Below are 24,792 nucleotides of genomic sequence, written 5' to 3' on the forward strand. Positions count from 1 at the left end.
CCACACGTGCCCACATGCTAGCCTTACCCTAGTGGCGGTATGACTTGGCCAGAAGGGACTCCTGTGTGTCACAGGCTTTATTGTGTTTGTACCACTCTGAAAAGTAGAGGACTCTTCAGGGTTGGTGAAGATGTGGGCAGAGACGGTGAGTTACGGCGCTCCTCACTCTGGGGTCTAGACTCTCCTGCTGCCCTGAAGAACTGCCTCTACCTTGCTTGCGTTTCTCTTTGGTGTGATAAACCCGACTGAAGGAAGGGAGGGTCTGTGTGAATTGCAGATCCAGGGGATCCAGTCCAGATGGCAGGAAACACATGCAGGCAGGAGCAGGGGGTGGGTGGGCACATTGTGTCTGCAGACAGGAAGCGGAGAAAGATGAATGCTGGCGCTCACCCCCCACTTAGATTCAACCAGGGAGCTCAGTCTATCGTGGTACCACCCATATTTAGTATAATCTTCCTGAACTAATTTAATCTGAATAATCTCTCAAAGGCGTACCCAGAGATTTGTATTCACGGTGATCCGAAATCCCAACAAGGTGACTGTCAAGAGTAAGGATCACAGCCACTTTTTCCAAAATGTGATGTGTAAAACCACTTGTTTGTGGGAGAGACTCAGCCTGGCAGACAGGGATTGCCATGTGACTAGGTTTTGAACATTTTTGGGTCTCCATTGCAGAGAAAAGTCGGTTTGGTGTGGGGAAGTGCAATCCAGAAATTGGAGCATCCCCTTGGTTCTCAGTGAGGTTATCTAAGGGTAGGATGCCTCTCCCAGAACACAGTCCCAAAAAATAGAAACCAGAGGGAGAGACGGGAGCTTTAAATAGGGTAGACCTAGAAGGGTGAACTTGTAGGGTCAAGTTGGCCACGTCAGGAGAGAGCAAGGGGCCTGGTGCTTCAGTCTGTCCACTTTTTTTTTGGAGATTTTTACTAGTGTAGCTATGACAACCGAGCCTACCCAGGATGATGGGCCAACCAGGAAAGAAACAATCACATTCCATTTCTTTTGGGTTTAGCTTTTCTGTCAGTTGCAGGATGGCCTCGACTTCAGGATGAGCGCTTGAGACAGGAGAGCGCTAGCTGAGTTTACGTTTATCCTTGGTTAGCCTTGAATCAGGAAGGTAATACTGTGTTTACCATCATCAGTAGACCCTTTAGCTCAGTGGCTGGTCTAGGACCTCCACCTTCTCTTCTGCTTCATTTTTAACTCATCAGTGACAAGCAGTTTGAGGACTGATGAAACCTGAGCATTTGAAAGCTTCAGGTTGTCTCTTTAAGAACCTGCCTCTTTCCCCAGGACCCCAATTCTCTGCCTACCCCAGTAAAAGAGCCCCAAAACGGCAATGCCCGCATGGAGGGCAGCCATGTCCTCCACATGGACGGTGTTGGTCCTCCTTTGCTCTCTGTTCTGATGCCGTACTGACCGGAACCAACTTGCGGAGGAAATGGTTTATTTGGCTTCTACTTCCGCGGCACAATTCATCGCTGAGGGAAGTCCAAGCACAGTGTCCTGAAGCAGAAACCAAGGAGAAACACTGCTTGCTGCCTTGCTCTCAGGCTCACAACTAGCCAGCCTTTCATTACAGCCCAGGTCCACCTGCACTGGGATGTTACCATCCGCAGTGTGCTGAGCTCTCCTCAGCAACCCTTAATCAAGACAGTTCTTTACAGGCATGGGCACAGGCCAGTCTGATCCGAGCAATCCCCCAACTGAGAGTCCCTCAAGCAACTCTGGGTCATGTCAAGTTGGAATGCTCCCCATCCCCCATTCTGAGAAAAGGGAGGGATCTTTCTATTGGTCCTTTATAAGTGACTTGAGGGTTGTGGATATCTATTAAAATTCTAACTGGAAAACCTAAGTTATCCAAATTACCCAACTACTCAGTTTAATGACATTTCTGAAGCATGTGTCATGTGTTTTTATCCTGTGTATGTTCATCTGTAAGAGAAGACCGTATTCTTAGGTGTCTATTGACTGTTTACTGGAAGTGTTCATAAGCATGAATCCGTCCACAACATGAAGGGATTCTGTGGACCAGAGACTTAGAATACGACCTACTAGAACAAGTAGGCCTCGACTTCAGTTCCTCTCCAACAGACACTGCCTCTTCCAAGGCAGGGCTCCGGCCTTCTGGGCCACAAAGCCTCTCAACAGCAGTGGCAGTGAAGGAAAGAGCTTATTTAACAAATGCCTAGGCAGCTCTCTGAATGCCAGGACGTCTCCCAAATGCTCTGCAAATAGCTTGAATGAGACTTTTCCCCTTAGCCAGGAAAAGCTCATTAAGGAAGCTTGGAGAGAAGCGTGTTTCTTGCCCCAACTAAATATTAAATATCACACTGGCAATATCTAAGTGTAAATTTGAGAACTGAGATTCCATTTTCTTTTCTTTTTTAAACTAAACAACCTTTTATTTTTATTTTACATACCAATCCCAGTTCCCTCTTCCTCCCCTTCTCCTGCTCCCCACACCTTCCCCCATTCCCCCATCCCCTCCTCAGAGAAGGTGAGGCCTCCCATGGGGAGTCTCAAAGTCTGTCATATCACATTGAGGCAGGACCAAGGCCCATCCCCCTGTTTCTAAGCTGAGCAAGGTATCCCTCCACAGGGAATAGGCTCCAAAAAACCAGTTCATGCACTAGTGGTAAATAGTGGTCCCACTGCCAGTGGCCCCACAAACTGCCCAAGCTACATAATTGTCACCCACACTCAGGGGGCCTAGTTTGGTTCCATGCAGGTTCCCCATCTGTCAGTTCAGAGTCAGTGAGCCCCCACTAGCTCAGGTCAGCCATTTCTGTGGGTGTCCCTATCATGGTCTTGACCCCTCTTCTCATATTATTGTTCCTCCCTCTCTCCAATCCAGAATCTCTCTGGATTCTGGGAGCTTGGCCCAGTGCTTAGCTGTGAATCTCTGCATCTGCTTCCATCAGTTCCTGAATGAAGGTTCTATGACAACAATTAAGGTGGTCATCAATCTGATTACAGGGTAAGGCCAGTTCAGGCCACCCTCTCCATTATTGCTTAGATTCTTAACTGGGGTTCCTGGGAATTTCCCTAGTGTCAGGTTTCTCGATAGCCCCATAATGGCTCCCTCTATCTCTTTCATTGTTTTCCCTTTCTGTCCTTCCCCCAACTCAACTTACCCTGATCCCTCATGTTCCCCTCCTCCCTCCCACTCCTCCCCTTCCCTTCCACTCTCTCCCTCACCCCCATGCTCCCTATTTACTCAGGAGATCTTGCCTATTTCCCCTTCCCAGGGGGATCCATGTATGTCTCTCAACCAAAGAATGGATAACTTGGTTTTCAAAACCCTCTAAATGTGGGTGTTTGTTGGTCAAGCATGTTCACCTCTAGAAGCATGAATAATTTACAGTATTCAAATAGCCACAACATAAATTTCATTTCAACTTTTTCCAACAATGGGACAGCAATCTAAATCGTAAAACAAGAGATTAATCATATAAATTGTGGTGATGTATAGAGTGTCTTACACTGCATCTTTGAAGTTAATAGCATGGATTCTGGCCCCAGACTGCCTGTACTGGAAGCCCTGCTATGCTTCTTAAAAGTATGACTTCAGAACTCTTAGCCTCCCTGTTTGATTCTATCAGCTGCAAAAAAGTCTCAAAATCCTAATGAGACAATATATTTAAAATATTATAAACAATTCTTATCATACAGTGAGTACTGTCTAAACATTTTGTAGTTATTGAAAAAAAGATATTAAATTATATTACAAACTTATCAAATTAAATTATTAAGTAACATTAAATGAAAAGGTCAGCAATTGCCATTTCATTTCAAGATACTCACTACTTAAGGACATTTAGATTTGCATATAAACATACACAAGGTTCCAAAGGTAAATTTCAAGGTATTGTTTTAAAGTTACAGTATGTCTCGGATTAAACTGAGGGGTTGCCCCTTCAAATTCATTACCTAGTATTCCTGAAATGAATTCTGTTTTTAAAATAAGGAAAAAGTTAATTCTTAAATAAAAACTCCTCTCTTCACTAGCTAGATAGATCTTTCTAGAAACTCGAGTGGCTGATGAGCAGGCTTCCCTGTTTTAGCACTAACCCTGAGTCTGGAAGGGAGAAGAGAGAACCTCCCCGTGTAAAAAGTACATCTCCACGATCGTTTGACTCGATGACATTGATTTCTAATAGCATGCTTTCATTGGTCACCGAAAGTCCTCATTTGTGTACCTGAAATTGTCTGTCTCGAGAGCTGAAAAATTGTGATCCTAAGTCTGTTGGCTCTTCTCAAAACGATTTCCCGCGGCTTCAGAGAGCAGAGTGCTGCCCCAGCTGCAGGTACAGTGTGTTCAGGGTGAGGAGAAGGCGGCAAGGACAGCCTAGCAAGGAGCCAAGGAGCCCAGCCAATTCATTTCACCTAAGAAACTGCAAACTCTGGGCAAAGGGCAGATTGTTTTTATTGTGTCTTGAGGCCAGAAGTGGTTCCTTTTGGCTTAATGAAGAAAAAAGCCTGTGTAGAAATAGGTCTTTAGTTTGAGAGCCTGCTTTCTGGAGAGTAGAAATTTCTAAAATTTGATGGGTCACAACTTTGCAGAATATTATCTAGAGTTCAAATTTTCACCAGAACTGGCTGTGTCTTGTTGAAGAAGTGGGTCACTGCTATTATTGTTTATTGGGTTTTTGAGTCAGGGTTTCACTATGTAGCCCTGGCTGTCCTGGAACTCATTCTGTAGACCAACATGCCCTCCAGCTCAGAGATCCTCCTGCCTCTGCCTGCCAAGAGCTGGGATTAAAGGTGCGAGCCACCACCACCCGGCTATTGTATTTATTTATCCTTTTTGCTTGAAGCTGTATTTCTGTGCCTGGTTAGTAGACGACTGTCCTAATAAGTAGGACTCATATTTGTGATTATCTTTCAGTGCTTGCAATCAAACCCAAGGCTTGGTGTATGCTAGGCAGGCGCTCCATCCCTGAGCTATCTACCCAGCTCACGATTTGGGGGAACAGGGTCTCCCTTTGTAACTCAGGTTGGCAGTGAACTTGCTACATGGCACAGGCTGGCTTCAAACTGTAGACCCTACTGACTCTAACCTCCCAAGACTGGAATAACTGTGTTTCCTCACACTGTGCTTCATCACGCCAGCCTTCGTCTGTTTTCCTCCTCCTTCGTGTGTGTGTGTGTGTGTGTGTGTGTGTGTGTGTGTGTGTCTGTGTATGTCCATGTATGTCTGTGTATGTGTGTATCTGTCTGTCTGTGTCCGTGTGTGTGTGTATATGTGTGTGTTTGTCTGTGTCTGTGTGACTGTGTATGTGTCTGTGTATGTGTGTGTTTGTGTGTCTGTGTCTGTGTGTATCTGTGTATGTGTCTGTCTGTGTCTATATATGTGTGTGTGTCTATGTGTATCTGTCTGTGACCGTGTATAGCAGTGTATGTCTGTGTCCATGTATGCCTGTGTGTACATGTGTGTGTCTGTGTATGTGTGTGCGTCCGTGTGGTCTGTGTATGTGTGTGTCTGTGTGTGTATGTCTGTGTATGTGTGTCTATGTGTATGTATGGAATTGTGGTACTGAGGATTGAACCTAGGGCATCATGTACTCTAGGCAAGCTTTCTACCATTGAACTATAACCCCAGGCCTCTTTTCACTTACCCTTTTGAGAAAGGCTCTCTCTGATTGGCCCAGGTTCTCCCTGTTTACTCCCTATCTCAGCTGCCCTTGAACTTGAGTAGCTAGGATTTACAGTCTTATGCCATCAAGGCAAAACATTTAATTATTTTTTTTCCTAGCACAGGTTGCTATCTGCTGTGTTTATATTCCACAGACATTGGTTAAGTTAATAAATCATAAAAAGAAAAACTATAATTGCTAATTGCTTTCTGTATTAGTTCTGCTTCAGTCACAAACAATGTCCAACATCTCAGTGTCCTAGCAAACAAAGTTTAGTTCTCGCTCATACTGTGTGGCAGACAGTCTGAGGTTCTCACACATCTCCTCATTCTGAAGCTCTCTGCCACTCTCTGAGATAAGCCCAATGGTGGGCTAGCCTGACTTATACCAACTTACAACTCAAAAATATCTCTTGTCAATCCAGTGGTGTCATGTTGTAAAGTCAACTCTTTTCAAAATCATTTTTGAGAGCTGATTTATCAATCCACCACTGATTTGTATATCGAAGATGAACAAGCAAAAGAGCTGCATAAAAACCACAAGGTCTCTTTAGGCTGACAAAAGTCACATGACCAAGGATAACAATGGGGCAATACCCAACAGGAGGTAATGTAACAGGAAGGCTGCTGGTTTGTCCCGGCTGCCCAGAACTGAAATAATCACATCGAAACTGTATTCCTTAAATCACTGCTTGGCCCATTAGCTCTACCGACTTGTTGGCTAACTCTTACATCTTAATTTAACCCATTTCTACTAATCCGTGTATCACCACATGGTTGTGGCTTACCGGGAAAGTTCTACATCTGACTCTGGTGGTGACTCTACCCTTCTTTCTCCCAGCATTAAGTTCTGCCCTATCAATAGGCCAAGGCAATTTCTTTATTCATTAATGCTAATCACAGCACACAGAGGGGAATCCCACATCAGAGGTATTCCAGGTTGTGTGACAAAAGTCCTACAACATACCTCCGTATTTGAAGAAGTGTAATTGACCAAAACCCAGAGAGGGACATGCAGTAAAGTGTCTTGTGATTTCTGTATGTGTTCCATATTATTCTTATAAACAGAGCACACTCTGATGTGCCCAGCATTGTTAAGCACCTCCTGTGCCTGTCTACCTACCATCCTGGTCACACTGTTTCGATACACTCATTGTTATTGTCCTTGTGTTGAAGATGAGTCTCAAGTTTAGATTGGATTCTCTGAGTGGACACACACTCCGAGAGTTGCTTAGGGGTGGATAATGATTTAGAACTCTTGGCATCACCATATGCAAGGAACTGAAGAAGTCATTTGAGCAGAGTTGGGAGTTGACCTGTAGTGACCTCAGCCAGTCTACAAGAATTCCACAGGTAGGGTAGTCTTTTAACATTGGATGGGAGCACAGTCTTTATCACAAGAGTTCCCTACACAAGAGTAATCTGTCAGCATCCAGTACTTCCAGCAGCTCCGAGGATGCATAGAACATCTCAGTATCTACTACAGTTAGAAATGTATCCATGATCACAGAACTGGAATTCAAACTCTGCTCTGTCTGATTTTAAAGTCTGTCTTTTTAACTCTGGTGTAATGACGGTCTCTGGTGCCCTATCTATCTGATTCAGTTGCTGCTATCTGATAGAATAATAACTTTCTGATGTATTTTTATGGTCTAAAGATGAGTAAAAGTTGGCATAGATTTAAATTATTATAGAAAGGAAAGAAAATAGGATTATGCATCCACTAGCTATTGCTGTGTGCTTATGTGTTCAGATTGGGTGATAAAGATAGGAGATTCTGGGTCAGGGTGTACCAAATTGAACGACTTCCCTCAATCTACCCCATGCACAAGTCAGAGTCAGATTAAACATGGTGAGCTTTTGTAATGTATGAGAAATGTGAGGGCTTGGAAACCTAGTATCCTTTTATAGGGGTCTCTCTCACATGTTTTCAGAAGGGAAGTTCATCACCCAAGGATGCAGGATCTTCCTGGGTCACAGCCAGGGTTAGCAATTGCCACTAATAAACACAGCCAGAAGCTAGATAAGATGCGATAGAATCTTAGTAGGCAATCTGCCCTTGCAACAGAGAAAACAGCCTAGCAAGAATTAAACCCAACTTCCCTTTGTACCAGGGTGACTGCAGGATGGTGTTAAGGGGAGACTGTGGAGATGGAGAGGGGTGAGCAGGAGATTAATATAGTCAAGGAAGCAAAAAACTGTAAAACGGAGTTAGGAGACACTTTGTCTACGTGAAACCCATCTAAGTTTGCTTACTGACTCTTATGAAAGTCAGCCTCTCTCTTGTCACAAACTGGGGAACAGGGCTCTATGTTCAGGTGTTGGATAATAATAAACTTTTCTGTGACCTTGGGTTTCCTCAAGCAAGTGCTTTAAGTGGGTGGAGGGGTTCATCATCGGGATATGACGCAACTGCTTTAGTCCGAGTCCTCCAGACCAAGGCTGAGGCCTAATGGAAAAGGGGTTCCAGAGAGTCCCAGTAGAGCTGGGGCAATAAAAAAAATCTTTGCAATGAAGATGGGTATGATTCAGTGCTGATTGTGAACTGGGTGGAATCTGCTATTACCTAGTAGGCCAGCCTCGGGACCATCCTAGAGGAATCTTAATCAGGTTAATCATAGTGAGAAGAACCAACCTAAGAGTGACCTGCACAGTGTCCCTGAGTTGGGTCCTAGACTGTATAAAAAGGAGAAGATGGGTGAGAAAGAAGGGTTGGTGGGTAAAGGTGCTCACTTTGCAAGCCTGGCAACCCGAGTTCAAACCCCAGAGCCCACAGAAAGAAGGAAACTGAGAAAAGACTCCACAAAGTTGTCCTGTCACCTCCATATGTGCCACTGTGGCACGTGTGCCTATGTGTGCAAGTGTACATGTACACACACACACACACACACACACACACACTTGAATGCACTCACAACAATAAATAAGTATGTTATATATGTATTACTTTAAAGAGAAAGCTAGCTGGGTAGAGGTAGTTATTGCTCTCTACGTCCCTATTTTGGATGCAGTGTGACCAGCTGCTTTAAACTCTTGCCATCTTGACCTCCCCACCATGATGGACTGTACCTTCAAACTGAGAGTCAAAATAAACTGTTTCTCCTTTAAGAGGTCACTTGTGTTAGGGGGTTTTGTTTGTTTGTTTGTCTTTTAATCACAGAAACAAGAAAAGTAGCTAAGACAATGGGAGAAGTTTGTATATGACTGTGTCAGATTAAACGTCCTTCCTGGATCTGCACACAGCTCAGAATCAGATTACCAATAAACATGGTAAGATTTGTTGACTTTGTGTTCCTAGCCCCATGACCTCCGTGAAAGCAGCTTCACCCAAAGCCCGGAGCCTCCCAGCCTCTCTGATGGGCTATCACACTTATGCAAACATTAAACACTCGCACAAGAACATCCCATATAGGCAAGCAACGAAGGAAGGAGGAGGAAGGGCTCTTTTTCTCTATTTCAGACTCAAACAATGTTTCTCCTTCCAGGGAGAGCTTGTTTATTCCAAGCATGCCCTGAGCCAAGAAATCCATCAGATGCCTGTAGTTGCCTCTTTGTAACACTCCCCTCCTCTTTCAGAAACCGTCTAGAATGAGAAAACAAATAGCCAAGGAAATCAAAGCATCTCCACTTAGACATTCTAAACAGCCCTTAGAAACTGTATCTTTCTCCCTCCAAGGATGCCCAGAGGAGAACGCACACCCATGGATTTGCACCCTCAGTGCACAAGCAGAAAATTCTCAGCCCTGCTCTGTGGTCCTGAATACAGAACACCTATGCCAGCAGAGGCTAGAATTCAAATGTTTTAAGCAAACCAGATCAATAAGTAATAATGTTTAATCAGGCATGGCTAATAAACATGCTCAGGAAGTTATCCTACAAAAGCAACAAATACAAATCCTTACAATAAGGAATTTGCTACTGAAAAATAGCTACCTGACGTTTTTCTCTGTCTGAGGCCGAATTCTGCAAGTGGACAAAGCTTAGGGGAAAGGCTTATAGATCTCTATCCTACAAAATAACTGTTTATCAAATACCAAACAATTGTCAGCCAGTTGGCGGGCACCAGCCTCCAACACAGACACAAAGAGACTGAGTCTAGAGAAGAATTGATTTTGCTCTGACATATAAAATCCTGAATGAAGACAGAACTCTTTGTCTACGACTCAATAACATTTTAAAAATTTGTGTGTGTGTGTGTGTGTGTGTGTGTAGGGGTATTTTGTGCATGTGTGTGCTCTGTGGGTGCACTTGCGCAGGTGGATATGCACACATAAAAGCATACAGAAGCCAGACACTGATGCTGACTGACTTACTCAATCACTTCCCATCTTATTTTTTGAGACAGGGTCTCTTACTGAACCTAGAGCTCATCAATTAAATGAGGCTAGCTGGCCAGCAAGCCCCAGGAATCCACTTATCTCTGGTTCCTTGTACTGGGATTGTAGGCACATGCCACTGATTCTGGCTTTTTCTGTAGGTGTTGAGTGCATGCGTGTGCAGCAAGGACCTTTGCCCACAGAGTTGTTGCCAGAATTCAGCGTAGCTTTTTCTAAGCATACATTACACAGACACGATCAATTTTGAGGGTGGAATGTGAGAAATCAGGTAGTTTCATGTGTGTGTAGCCAAGTGAAGCTGGCTCCTGCTCCCAAATCTCCAAGACCATTTACTACAGAGAGGAAAATCTTTGTAATCCAGTAGACTTTCATTCATTTGGGAAAAATGGGGAAGCACGAGTTCTAAGGATAACTGTGAAAACCAGACTCCCCCTTTAGAACTGTCTCTCATTTTACTGCTGTGGTCTCCAGGGAGTGCCCTTTCTTCTTTCATTTCCTGAGATCCTGGAAACAGTTCTTATATTTTTGTTTGTGAGCCTAGTCTTTAATGGTTGGGCCATCTCTCTAGCCCCTGAGAACAGTTCTTAAAGATATAATTTACCTCCAAATGATGGTATCACTAAGACACAGTAATAAAGAGATGAATGGTCCCTTCGCAACACAGGGTCACTATGCACTATCTCTCGGTTGTGCTGGCACACTTTCTGGGGCTGGAATACACAGCAAACTACAAGTTAACAGAAATGTTTTCCAGCAGATATTATGGAGGAATCCACTCATTAAATCCCTCATCACTGGGTGTTTAGGTGCCTAGAAATGAAGAAAGCAAACATGAATTAAAACCATTCAACATTTATTAAGGAAACACCGCATTAAAGGGTCCTGGCCTTCAAATACAGTATCTCATGCAATGCCCACACCATCCAAGAGAAAGTAAAATTCTCATTTTATGCAAGAGGCCAAACTATGTATAAACGTGTAAACAGTCATGGCTGGCAACATCTATGAAATGGGATAGTCGGTAGTTGGCAGCATCGATAAGATGGGATAGTTCCCTTAAGCACTGCCCTGCATTTATTCAGAGCCCGATGACAAAATATTGAAATAATACTTGTTTTTCCTGTTGGCGTAATTCAGACACAGATAACTTTCTCAGGGTCACACAGTAAAGAGCAGGGCCAGAATTTAACCCCTCAATTCTGCTTTCTTTTTATCCTCCTATGTTGTTCCCACCCACTGCATATTTAAACAAAATGCAGTGCCCCCTACAAATTTATTAAGACAAATATAAGAGAAAAAAAATCACAGGACCGAGAAATTTTTTGAGGTTTTTCCCTTTTTATTGAAAGGATAAGAAAGGCATTGTGCTGATTGAGGAGAAGAATGGGTTTTGGACTCTCAAGAAAGCACAGGAAACAGGAGCAAAGAGGAAGGTCTGCCATTGCCTGAGGGACAGTAGGTTTTCTCAGCCTGCTAGAAGGAATCTTGTATTCCATTTGTTGCTAAGGGCTTCAAGGGATGGAAAACCTAGCAGAGGGCTTAAGTAGCAGTTCGTTCTTCCCAACAGAAAGACTGACTCTAAACCCCATGTCCTTACCCCTCCACTCTTACTGTAGTGACCTCCTCCCTGGAAAATACTGATCTGCTTCAAAGGCAGAAACCAAAGAGGAGAAACTACCCCAGCCACACTGGTCCCATATCAGCTTTCTTAGACCTTTTGTTCCCTGGTAGACCCTCACCTAGGTCCCACTGATGAGCAGTTTGGGCAGTGGCCACCTCAGCAGTCGTCAAGACTGGAAAGCACTGCTTGCCTGGACTCAACTTTGCCCCTGTAGAATTACAGGAGGTTTGGTGGTGTAGGAGGTTAGGAGGAGAGGAGGCTTTGACCTTGGTCAGGATGTGGGTGGGGACCGGGAACCTAGAGTCAGTGCACCTGGGAGAAGGAGGAGGGCTTGATGGGGTGGAATTCTCTTCTGGCCTTTATATTTGTCTTTAGCAGTTTTGTGGCCCCAGTGCGTCACACCAGCACTCAAAACCTTCCTTCTTCATCCCTCACTTGATCGTCTTCATTATTTCTGCCCCCTATCCCCACCCCAGACCAATGAACCTTTGGGCTAAGTACCGTCAGAAGGAATCAGTTCAATTGACTCGCTCGTTTGTTTTTTTTTTTAATCCTTCACAAATGAAATAAAAGATTAATTAACTAGCGAGATGAGGGCACGCGAGGTGGGTATCAAGGAGCGAGGCCTTTGACTTCTGTGGCCAGAAACATTTGCTGCTTCAGAGAATAACATGTTCAGGAGCCCAGGTACCAGAACCCACCCACCCACCCACTCTACCTCAAAGGCCCAAACAAGAGGACTCAGGGCAGGTTCAAGGCCTCCTGAGTTTGGGGCCCCATGGTTTTGAAGTAACTCTATGTGACCCTGTGACCGCATCTCAGGCCTTCCTTCCTTCTCTCCACAGAGCCAGCTATCCCAGGCGCTGAACGGATTGTCAGACAGGGCCAAAGAAGCCAAGGAGTTCCTGGTGCAACTCCGCACCATGGTGCAACAGATCCAGGTACCGAGTGGGGGTTACGGGGCTGAAGAGTGGGATCTGCCGGGTGCGGCGGAAGGGAGGAGGTGCAGCGCGGGCTGACAGCAACCAAAGTGGGTTGAGACCCTCTGACTTGATGTGTTCCAAGGAAACCTCTCTTTCTTTCTGCCCTCTCTCCTCCACACAGGCAGACACACAGAGGCCACCCTCACAGGTGCGCCTTCTTGAGGCATCAGCTCTTTTGTCCACAAGCCAGGATTGTCTGTCTCAGGCATTTCCTGCCTTCCACTCTGTTGCCTTGAGTCCGCTACCATGTTGCGTGTAGACAGAGGCCTATTTTCTTACGAACCCCATTATTCCTGAGTTCCTAAAATCCTACAGAAGCCAAGGCCCATTTTACTTAACATTAACTAGTCGGTTCCCGTCTTCTTCCTTCTCTCTCCCTCCTTTCTCCCTCTCTCTTCTTTTCTTTCTCCCTGCTCTATCTTAATGTTTCTTTTGTCCCAGACACTTGTACATTTTCTAGCCTCTGTCCCCTGGCGACTACAGGTTCAGATTGCCTTATCAGGACATGGTGACCAGCAGGTCAGCCAGCACTTGAGAATGCAAATGTTTTTTACGTTTTTCACTAGAGCCGAAAGGGAGAAACCATAGAACATATGAGATGCCAAATTAATGACCTTCTGCACGGTTTATCATTCTTACGTGTTTCGAGGTTTGCCTCCCGGAAATAACCTTTACTCCGCCCTGGCTACTGAGTGACTCTTTAACCCGTGTCAGAGCAGAAATGGATTCTTCATGTAAGCCAGCTCTCAAAGCACCACACACTGGTTCCGTTGATTTTTTTTTTTTTTTTTTTGGTATGCGAGCCAGTGTTAAAACTGTCGGTTCCCTAGCAGTTTTGTACACTTCCTTCTGTTTTCCAAAGCGGCAGTGTTTATCAATCAGCCCTTTCTTTGCCGACGCTGGCACAAATGGTGCAGCCCCAGGCTTGCCCCCGCCTTGCCTTTCTGTCAGAGCAGAGTGTTCTTTCCGTAAGAAAACAGCAGAGTCTTCAAGGGAAGGCTCCCTCCCACCCCACCCCCACCGTCACTCTACACAGGGTGCAGCAAGTCCTTAAATGAGTCTTCAAGGACTTTCTCTGAGAATTCAAAGACCATTGCCAGCAGAGCATCCATAGGAACTGCTGCTCCATCTAATGTGGCCTCAGACAAAGACCGTCTTTGAAGGAAGTTGTTGAATTAAGTATCAGAGGCCTTTAATATATGCCCATACTTCAGAATTGCTAATTGAAAGAACTACATGGTTAAAGTCAAGGGGGAAAAAGTTATAGCCAGCTTCAACTTGAATACCACGGGCCCACACTTCCTTATTTTCTATGTAGCTCCCTGTCCTCAGCAAGCTACTGTGTCCTGTCTGAGTTTGGAACAAGAAAATGCTGTTACCAATATGAATTGTCCTCCGCTGTTGCCTTTCTTCATGCAGGGACGACTTTCTTCATGCCCGTTGTCATTAGATCTTATGCTGCCATTGATGACAACACTGGATCACTGTTTAATGAGGGGGACCTTTGTCATCCCCTCTTCTTTAGTAACCCTTTCTCTCCTGCCCTGACTCTACCCTCTTCCTCCGAGAAACCACTCTCCAGCCTGCAGAGCTGAGCACATGTACCCATCAAAGGACTGTGTGCCACCCTACAGCCAATGCTTCGTTGTACTTACTATAATTCAAGCTGGAGAGATGATTTCTTTTTATAAGGATGAAAGTAATAAATACCTACCCCTCTCCACGCAAACTTAAAGCAAAACACACACACTACAGAATAGTTTACCAGTACTTTGGAAATACTCAGTGTGCTCTATGGACAGAGTTCCTTCCCATCTCTTCAGTAGAAAGGACTGAAGTGCTCTGGTTTCTATGACTACCCAAGCTCCCCAGACATGTGCTTGAGAATGGTGCTTTCTTGTTCAGGAAAACAGTGTGGAGTTTGAGGCCTGCCTGGTGGCCCAGTGCGACGCTCTCATTGATGCCCTAAACCGAAGGAAGGCTCAGCTGTTGGCCCGGGTCAACAAGGAGCATGAACACAAGCTGAAGGTGAGTGGCACCTTGGAACAGTGGGGAGCAACAGTCCAACCTCCCAGGGCAAGGGTGGGCAGTCACGGGAGGACGCCATGCCTCACCTGTGTGGTCTGGCCAGACAGGAGCAGGCATGACCCTTCAGCATCCATTCATTCTTCCTAATTCTTAACTAAAATTCGCTGGGTTACTTCTCTGGGCCAGAAACTGCTCTGGGCATGGAAATAACAAAATAAATAAAAATCTCTGCATTCATTCTACTCTCCTAGAAGGGGAGAATGCTAAGCAGGGCATCCAAGGAAAATACATCATGGGCTAGTCCTTCTAAAGGCAGAAGAGGAGATAGTGAATCGTAGGAACAGGATTGAAAGCTTAGATAAGACTGGCCACACATAGGCAAAAATGTGTTCTTGAGTAGGTAAACAGAATATATAATTTATAAAATAAAGTTTGTTTACAAACTTTTCAATATAGACTTTGCCACTACATGATAAAATCAATGCATTATGAGCCTGGGGTCCCATTGGCTGCTCTGATCTTAGTGACGTGTGATAACCTGCCTGTCATCTATTGGCAACAAGATGGGGAGTGGGAGCAGAAGGAAGTCTAGTGGTGAGCAGTCAGATGAGGACCACAACATGACCAACACACCTCCGGCCTGGTGATGAGGGGAGCGTGTCTAGTGACAGCCTGGGGTTAAAGTAGAAGAAGCAGGCTCCAATCAAGGCTGTCTGTTAGGGTTGGTGTCAGGAGAAACATGGGCCACTTTAGGGGACCTAGTGGTAGGCCAATGGCCCAGTGACAAATATCACCCCCTAGGTCAGCTACCTAACCAGACCTTTAAGAGAAATTGCATTTGTAAAATCAGATTCCAGAAAGTGAGCCACGGAAGTTTCAGCAGTGAAGAAGCAATGAACACAGTATCAAGACCCCCAACCGTAGCCTGCTTCTCCAAGGCCCCTCCCCCTCTGCCATCTGCAGCTCCTCAAAGTGCATTCAGAGATCCATAGATGCTGCTTCCCTAGCCAAAGTCAGCAGCAGTGTGGTGGGAATGAGAACCTTTCTCCCCTGCCTTCTGACTTGGATCGTCACTCAGGGGACACTGGAGAGAATCCTGGGGCAAGCAGCAGGCTGTGCTGTAACAAGGTCCATCCAAACAGGAAGGGCTCATGAGTGTCTGACCAGTTTATGCTTGCCGATGACATACTCTTGCAGATAGGGAAAGAGAGTCGCAGATCTTGAAATCAGCGTACAAAACCCAGGTTCAGGATGGGGGAAGGGGGGAGCCCCCAGAGTGCTGGCGTTAAAGAGCCTGTGGGTTTGGGTAGCAAACCAAGTCTGGCAATCTCGATGCTCATTTGAGAGCAGCCATACACACCCCTGATGGTCGGTCGAGTGAGATGCCTCCCCATGTTCATCTCAGGATGGCCTTGAGCTCCTAAGGGATGCCAGAGAAAACCCCTTCCACAAAGAACCTTCCAACAGACGCTGAAGGGAACAAGGCTTGGTTTGCCCAGGATGCACCCTCTGTGGCCCGTGCATGGCAGTCTAGATGTCCTAGATGACGGAGAACCCCCTGCATGCCCCTCTCCAGGTCAGCGCCTGTGTGCTGAGCTGAGCATTGTCTACTCTTCCGGTATCTAGTTATGAGCCCACGAATTCCTTAAAGGGACCCGGAGCTGTGACTCACGGCAGCGTGTGTACCAACTCCTTAAATGTGAGAGGAACCTGAGGGAGTCATAGACACGCTGTACTTTCTCCCAACTGTTCTGCAAGTGTCATTGTGTGAGCATCTGTCTCACAGGCTCACCTAACAGTTGGAAAATGGCTTGACTTGATCAACATTTCTCTCAGAGTCAGGTTAGAGCTGAATGATTTTTTTTTTAAAGAATCACTTTTATCTGAAGTAAAAATCTCAGCCTGCTGTGGAATATGATTCTGCAACTACCCCCACAGCAACATAGATGAGCATCCTTGGTGAGCAGACCCTGCCTTTGATCCTAGCAATAATGAAAGTCTGGAGAAACATTCTTCATAGTGACAGTATAGAAGCTATATGATAGGGATCGCCTCGGTAATTTCCACAGCAGCTCTATGAGGTCACTATCACTGCCATTCATACTCGAGAAAGGAAGGAATGATAACAACATGAAATTAAGAACTGGCCCCAAGAAGCCAAGGAACCGCAGAGCCCAGAATCTAAACAAACGTTCCCCAATGCTCCTGGTAGAGCTCCATCCAGAGACCAGGCATTTCTCTTCAGCCAGTCAGTTGCTAATGTGTGTCTGTGAGGGTTAGATTGCTGAACAGGAGTACACAGGAGGGAGAGGCATGGCGGTGACTCAGGATGAGCCTTGACCTTATGGATGCAGTGAGCGTTACTCATGGAAGACCCCAGCACAAGTAGACAGTGCTGTGGGAGAATGCTCATGTGTACTATAAAGATTTGTCACTCGTATTAGTTTAATAAAATGCTAATCGACCAGTAGCCAGGCAGGAAGTATAGGCTGGGCGACCAGACTAAGAGAACTCTGGAGAGAGGAAAGGCAGAGACATAGTCATCATCCAGAGGCAGAGGAAGCAAGATGAGAATGCCTTCCTGGGAAAAGGAAGCCACATGGCTAAACATAGATAAGAATTACAAGTTAATTTAAGTTGTTAGAGATAGTTAGTAATAAGCCTGAACAATAGGCCAAGCAGTTTATAATTAATGTAAGCCTCTGTGTTTATTTGGTTCTGAATGGCTGTGGGACTGAGTAGGAAAGAAACTTCCATCAACAGAACAGCAGGCTTCTGGGCAAGAACTGATCAGTACCATAGTCATTGTAAGGACAGACCACCGACAACTCTAACAGTCACAGAGCACCTTGTGGGAGAGCTGGCATCATAGCTGCCTACTCTGTAGGAGGTGTGTGTTAGTGATCACTGCATTCCTGCCTGTTGGAGGAAAGTTGCCAGGGAAAGATGATGGTGATCTTGCCAGTCCTCAAGACTAACGGAGAATTTCTGTTGCCATCCCCCGCTCTGATATCACTAAATGACTGTCACTGTAGCCTTCCTATAGAATGCAGAAATCTACTTTCATAGCAATCCTCAGAATATCCTGTGCATTGTTGGAGATTGCATGTGTGTGTGTTATTGAGGACTGAATTTAAGCCCTCGTACACTAAGCAAACACTCTACCACTGATCTATACTGCCCACACTCCCCCTTTTTAAAATTTTGGGATAGAGTTTTGTTGAATTGCCTGGGCTGGCTTTGAACACACTTGGAGTAAGCGGGCTTTGAACCTGTGACCCTTCTGCCTCAGCTTGTAGAACAGCTGTTGTAGGAGGTTCTTCTGTCTATGTGTTGCTTTTATTGGTTAATAAAGGAACTGCCTTGGCCTGTTGATAGGGCAGAGCTTAGGTAGGCAGGGAAGACAGAACTGAATGCTGGGAGGAAGAAGGATGGAGTCAGAGAGCCAGACACCATGGAGCCGCCAGAGTCAGACGTGCTGGAACTGTAGCTGGTAAGCCATGACCTCATGGTGATGCACAGATTAATAGAAATGGGTTAAATTAAGATGTAAAAATTAGTCAATAATAAGTTAGAGCTAATGGACCAAGCAGTGATTTAATTAATACAGTTTCTGTGTGATTATTTCAGTTCTGGGCGGCTGGGATGAACAAGTGGCCTTCCTGTTACTATAGCTGTGTTCATAGCCTGTATCTCTAGACATTGCTTCAAAATGCCATCCAACCCACATAGAGATGAGTAGACTAAAGCCATGGCTGCCTTTGGAGTATGAGCTGGACAGCTGAGTTGCCCTGCTGAGAACCAGGGCAAGTGGTTCAGTACCTTGCTGTAAAAGTTCCACTTTTCCTCAATGGAGTCTCTTTTTATCAAACACCACAAACACTGGCACCACAGCAGCAAGCACAGTGAGTGCTGTGCGATGCTGTGTAGTCACTGCAGAGGTGACAATAGCCACGCTGTGTGGGAGAAACAGAGGCCAGCAACCTCTACGGAAGAGGGAATCAAGGATTGGGACGGTGTCATTGATCCACGTCACGTGGGCAAATAGCAGAGGACATCGCAGGCCCCCATGCCCCTTACCTGGTGCCATCTCTGCAGGATAGGATGAGAATATCACTCATGGCCTGTGCAGTGAGTTGATGCTCAGGTTATGTAGATGCCCAGGCATGGTGTCTACCACATCTCGGGGCCTCCATGCCCTCCTGCTGCCTGCTGTCCTCATCTTCCCCATGACAGGGCTTGCCAAGGAGGGCTGTGCTGCAGGCCACACAGATGCCACGGGGCTACTGGGCAGAGAACACCGATGCCCTCATTTCACCCTGCTCAGACTTTGGAGGACGATAAAAAGGGACAGGTGGCCGATTGTTGCCCTCGGCGACAAAGCTGTTCTGTCTGCTGTCTCTACAATTCATCTCTGTCATTTTCAGCCAATTGTATTTGTTGCCACTTCTAAAGACAGCCACCAGTGCCACTGCTGCCATAGCTACTGACACCAGCCTCCGCAGCTCTTCTTTTGTCCTTGCCTGTTCCCTTTCTTGTTGTTTTTGTCGACGCTGAGACTGGTGAGGAAAGACTGGCCATGCAAGGACAACCTCACCGAGCACAGCACTTCCATCTTTGTTGTTTGTGTTGGAGTAATCTCATGTTCATCCATATCCAAGGGCTTCTCTTGGCTGACAAAGAAGTGATGTGTGTGTGTGTGTGTGCACATGTGTGTGTGCATGCGTGCGTGCATGAATGCCTACATGTGTGTGCACATGCATGTACATGTATGCGTACGCATGCATGCACATGCGTCTGTGTACATGCATGAATGCAAACGTGCATGTGTGCATTCTGTGTGTGTATGGTGTGAGTGTGCACATGCACGTGCGTGTGCAATTCAAAAAAATCATAGGATGCTGGGAAGCCAGTGTGTATTTCCGGGTCTTAGTACTCTGCTCATGCCCTTCTCTGAGAGCACTGCTGACCTGAAGAGATGAAAGAGTTCTTGTGAGACAAGATGGAGTTGGGTGGGGAAAAGCTTCGATTCTGTTGTTATGGAGACCAGATTGGGTGAGAGGTCACCGTGTCCCTAACTTTGGGGAATCCTGTGGCTCAGTTTCTTTTCTCTGTGTGTGAGCTAGAGTACACTCAGAAAGTGTACTGTTCTCCCCTCGCGGGCTATGACACATCATGTATTACAGTACTCAATAAGAGAAGTCTGAGTACTCCATAAGTACTCGGTCTGAGACACTGAAGCGCTTAAGGCTGTGTTCAGTATGGAGCACCGTAGAGGATTTAGCTCAGTGCCCAAGTTTCAGCTTTCGTCTCTGTTACTGAAAGAATAAATGGAACTATGATCTCATTCATCATACTGAGGAAATGTTCCTAAGAACTATTTTACCTACACACTGTTCACAGACAAAATTAACCACACACTGTTATTCTCTTTGAACACATGGGATTTTTATTTTTTAGGGACCCATGGTCATAACTGATCATTCGATGAGATATCTTACCAGTTTCACTGAGATATTTAAACTGTTTTATGAAAATCAAAAAGCAGAAAGGCTTGGATGAGAGATGGACAGGTGCAGCCAGCCATATTTGGGGCCCATTTGAAAGGTGAACTGAAGTTAGCACCATCCTGGGGTTTGAAAAAGTGTAAGGAGCTGTTGATCTGTTTTCAGGAAAGGGTCAACTGAAGCACATGCAGAAAAACATGAGAGAGAACTATCTGTGAACTCCAAGAAATATTTCTAGTTCATGTGTGGAATTAGTTGGGCAATGTCCTGATGACCAACAGAGGAAGCCAGTTGCTAAGTTGCCATCCTTCCCAGGTCCTGCCCTTCTCAGTGAGGTTCCCAAACTGTCCCCACTGTTCCTGACACCCGCACAGGGAATCTGTGGTAACATTAAAATATGCTATTAATGAGATCCATGCTTTTTTATTTTACAAAAATGAATTCATTCTAAAAGCATCTTAAATATGTTCTCTCTCTCTCTCTCTCTCTCTCTCTCTCTCTCTCTCTCTCTCTCTCTGGCGTTTTAGAAAGGTCAAATTTAATAGTACATGCTGATATGTTTCTTCTTGTTACCTTCCAACAGTAAGATCCCTTGGAAGAAATCAACATGGTTGTTCACAGTTATTGGGGTGGGGGGTATCTAATCTTTAGCATACTTGTGTAGTTGGTGAATCTGACACACCAAAGCACTACCAGTGAGGCTGTAAAGGGAAAAATTTACTGGGTTATAGAACTCACTATTCATGAAGGGCCTTTATATGTCCACCATGGTTATATGTAGCATGCTTCCTTCTGGAGAAATTCCAGTATTTCCATCATGGTATTTGTCGTTCCCGTTATTTTTTAATAAGGATTCATTATAAGGCCACGCCCCTACACAGGAAAGCCTCCACCACGTGTACTGTTGGCTTATAAAACTGCCAAATCAGGCTGTCTGCCCATTGTTTCCCAGCAGGCAGAGGATGCTTTGATTAAGGAATGGGAGAAAGGAGAGAAATACAATCACACTCACCAGGAAGTGCTTAAGTAATTAGGCACAGGCATTGTCAGCAAGGCGAGGAGATGCATCACAGCCAAGCACCAGCCCAGTGTGGCGATGCAATAAAGGGAATGCAGGGAATTAGGCCGGACGCCAGGATGAGGTCTGTGTAAAAACTAAGCACCTGAAACAATTCGAAGGCTTGACATGTTCAAGTCGAGAGGGTTCGACGTGAATAATGCCATCACAAGTGTCACTGATGTCAGCCCGCTGCTAATACAGAATTCCTTCCAGAGTGTCACTGGGCAAGTTCGTTGGTCCTCTGCTTCCCACCATAGCTGAATAATACTGAAAAGGTTTATGTAGATAGAGTTCCCAGGGTCCCCACAGAATCATGAGAATGCCCACACAGCCAGGGCCCTTCCACAAACATGGAACACATTTTTGAATACCCCAGTCCACTCTGGCAAATGCCAGTGAAGGGCAATCTCAGGTTGCCTTTGATGCCCTTTGCCCAGATAGGAATGGGCCTCCTTCCTCTAGAAGGCACTTGGCTCTCTCCGTGGAGATGACAGACTCACCCTCTGCAGTTCTGCACCAAAGCTCCACGTTGTAGCTTCTCTGATGCAGCTGCCACCCATGGTATGTGTTCTCGTGCATGGACATAATGCCATCAGATTCTTCTCTTCCCAGGGCTTGGGCTTCTTCCTCCATTAACCTCTCTGTGCTAGGGTACAATCTTCTACACACCAACACAAGGTATGCACGTTCCACTCAGTGTTTATTGATAAGAACACTGGTGGCATTCACACTTTAGAACAGAAAACTCGCAGCTCTGCCGTTCAAATCCCACGCTCCCCTTAAAACAGGTGAGTGTTTTGCTTGCTTAATAGAACTAAATGATTCTTCTCTTACATAAAAACTCAGAGTTACAGGTTTGTCTTTGTAAAAAACCGCTGTCAGGTAAATTCAAACTTTCCTACAAAGTGTGGGATTGGCGATAGGGAGGAAACATTAGCCTGGAACTCTGTGGGAGAAAGATGGTATACAGCATTCGTCCTTAATTAGGTTTCTCCGGGTTTTGGAGAATGCGTTATTCTTTAAAGAATAAAATGGTAAATGATATTCTACTGGGGTGGGAGGAGGAGAATTCTCTGTTTAACCAAAGAAATGAAACCAGAGCTTGTAACCTGTAACTCCCAGGGAGGCCGTTCAGAGCATCGTCAATTGCTGGGTGCACACAGAAACTTCCCCCACCAAGCAGAGAAAGCAATGGCAAGTCCTGTAGGTTTGAATCTTGAAAGTTTGTGTGCCTTAGATGGAACAGAACAAGTAAGAACCGCTAAGGGATTACTGCATGCTGCGGGGGGGGGGGGGGCGTTAAACTGTAATAGAAATAATAGATTGCATTTAAAAAGTAAAATAGGGCAAAGAATATTATGATTTACTCAGACTGGTGATCTGTGGGTGGCAGCACTTAGGCCTTCAAGAGGGGAGCGTGATTTAAAGCTATTCGGAAAAATGAAGAGAAAAGAATTTAAGACACGTGGAAAATGGAGAGGTGATGGAAGTCAGGAGTGGGGACTTAATCTTGTTCAAAGTTGGCAAAAGAGTGAAGTCCTTTTCAATAACACCAAACCTCGCTGTGGGCTATGCCACATGGGCTGGAGGGAGGAAGCGGTTGATCTGTCGTTAATAGGGTTGGAGCGCCATCAGCACAACTTCCACCTGTGTGTGTGTGTGTGTATATATATATATATACTCTCCTAGGTGTCTCTCGGTTACTGAAAAAGCCCGAGGGTTCAGGAAACAGTAGACCCTTTTCATACTGTCCTTTTCCAAACAGGGGCTGGTGTCATGTCCTGACCCAAGGCATAACCCTCATTACTTTTGCCACTTATCCAAATAAAACTGTCCAGAGGATCAATAGGTATCTGTTATCCTGCAGAGACCCCCACCCTTCTGATAAATTCTCAAAGCGTTCCCTGGAATCTTAGACTCCAGACCAATCCACTGTCCCGTGGGAACTGGGTTAGGCTCCAGCGCAGATGAAAGCAGGGTGTGTGTGGGGGTGGGGGGTTCACCCAGGACCTTTTGTGTCACCCCTGTGACTCGCACATTACCCAAAGGGACTTGACTCCTGCCAGCTCAAAACACAGTGCCAAATGCTTCTCTGGGGCACCGGCACTGAGGTCCAAAAATGTGTAACTCAAAGAAGAAGAAGAAAAAAAGACTAGCCTTGCTTCCTAGGAACCAACTTCAACAAAACCACCGGAACAAAAATACAAAACAGTAAAAAGTGGGAAGAACAGCCTGGTCAGAAAGCTAATAAGTAAAGGATCTCAGAAAAGACTTGGCCAGGAAGAAAATCTACACTCATCGCTGGGGCTGAGGAAATGACTTACTGGGTAAACTACTTCGATGTGCAAGTGTGAAGACCAGAGTTCAGGTCCCAACCCCCACAAAATTTCTGGGTGGGGGTGTGGTTGGCTTCAACTTGGGAGACAGTGGAATTCCTAGAGCAAACTAGCGAGACAGAGATCCTGAGTTGGCGATCTCTGAGAGATCCTGCCTCGATGTATAAGGTAATCACGGAAGACATCTGACATCAACCTGTGGTCTCCATATGCACAGGTGCTCACATGAACGTGTATACATACGTGCAGAGATTTTAATAAAAAATTAAGAAGATTTTTAGATCTTACAAAGTGACTATAACTCTTAGAAGATCTTATTATTTGGCTGATCTCCATAAGGTAGACTACCTCAGATCAGAAACTGGAAGCCAGTAACAGTACACCCAAGAAACACTGTCCTGAGAACACTGTGACTTCATTTTGGGCGGTGATTTTCATTACTGCTCTGATTGGTTAGAAGGCTGGTGAAAATGTCACAAGATGAGCCCAATCAGTCCTAGGGAGAGGCAGCTGAGGAGCCCATCCCTGTTCCGCCTGCCTGTAGAATAACCAGCTCTTTGGTGGAGCAACGAACTTCTTGGGAGAGGGCAAAGAGCCCCACCCTCAGACAGCCATGAGTCCCCAAATCAACCTCCCCAAGAAGGGACGTTTGAAAGCAGACAGAGAATTGTAGAGCATTGGATGGTGTCCTTATTTCAGTACATGCATGTGGCAAAATCATCACAATACAAGAACGAAGGCCAGGAATGAGCAAACGGGCTGATAACACAGTGTGATGACATTAAATGCCCCCTGACTGGAATAGGAAGAATTGCTGTTCGCCATTAACGGGGCTATTTACACATCTAATAGCATTTACCTATGGAAACAACATGGACACATGTTCCTATGATGTTGTATTGAGTGTGTGTGTCGGGGTACAATGTCTAATACTGAGATCGCAACTCTAAATAAGTCTGGTTTTAGAGAAAAGCTAAACGGAAACATCAAAGTATATTAGATTTCTACATCAGGTTACTGAGATGGCTTTCATCTTTTTCCTGACTCTTGGGAAATAGGTGTAATAATCCTTAGTGAAAAGTGAGCTGGTAGCAACAATGAAAAGAAGAAAGGAAAAGTCTTTAATAACTATTAACATTTTTCATATTATACAGAAAATCCAAAATACTGAAATGTTGGGGTTTTGGCAAAGTTGTCTAAATATCAAAAAAGCAAATGTCTGAGGTTCGTGGGAAATCTGAGCTGAATTTTTGGAAAATTCCCTTTTCCAAATGCCTCTCGG

General features: G+C 45.3%; 1 protein-coding gene across 19 annotated transcripts in view; it reads left to right on the top strand.

Moving 5' to 3' along the window:
* The window catches only part of Trim9 (tripartite motif containing 9), a 110,023-nt gene that overhangs the window by 45,810 nt on the left and 39,421 nt on the right, over positions 1-24,792 (top strand). For all 19 annotated transcript variants that reach the window (XM_087911768.1, XM_085697554.2, XM_087911770.1 and 16 more), the window contains exons 2-3: positions 12,442-12,537; positions 14,485-14,607. In XM_087911768.1, the coding sequence (XP_087767894.1) occupies positions 12,442-12,537; positions 14,485-14,607 (219 nt within the window). The remainder of the gene's footprint in view (positions 1-12,441; positions 12,538-14,484; positions 14,608-24,792) is intronic.

The sequence above is a fragment of the Myodes glareolus genome, chromosome 11, assembly GCF_982192425.1.
Source record: "Myodes glareolus chromosome 11, mMyoGla1.1, whole genome shotgun sequence".
NCBI classification, from domain to species: domain Eukaryota; kingdom Metazoa; phylum Chordata; class Mammalia; order Rodentia; family Cricetidae; genus Myodes; species Myodes glareolus.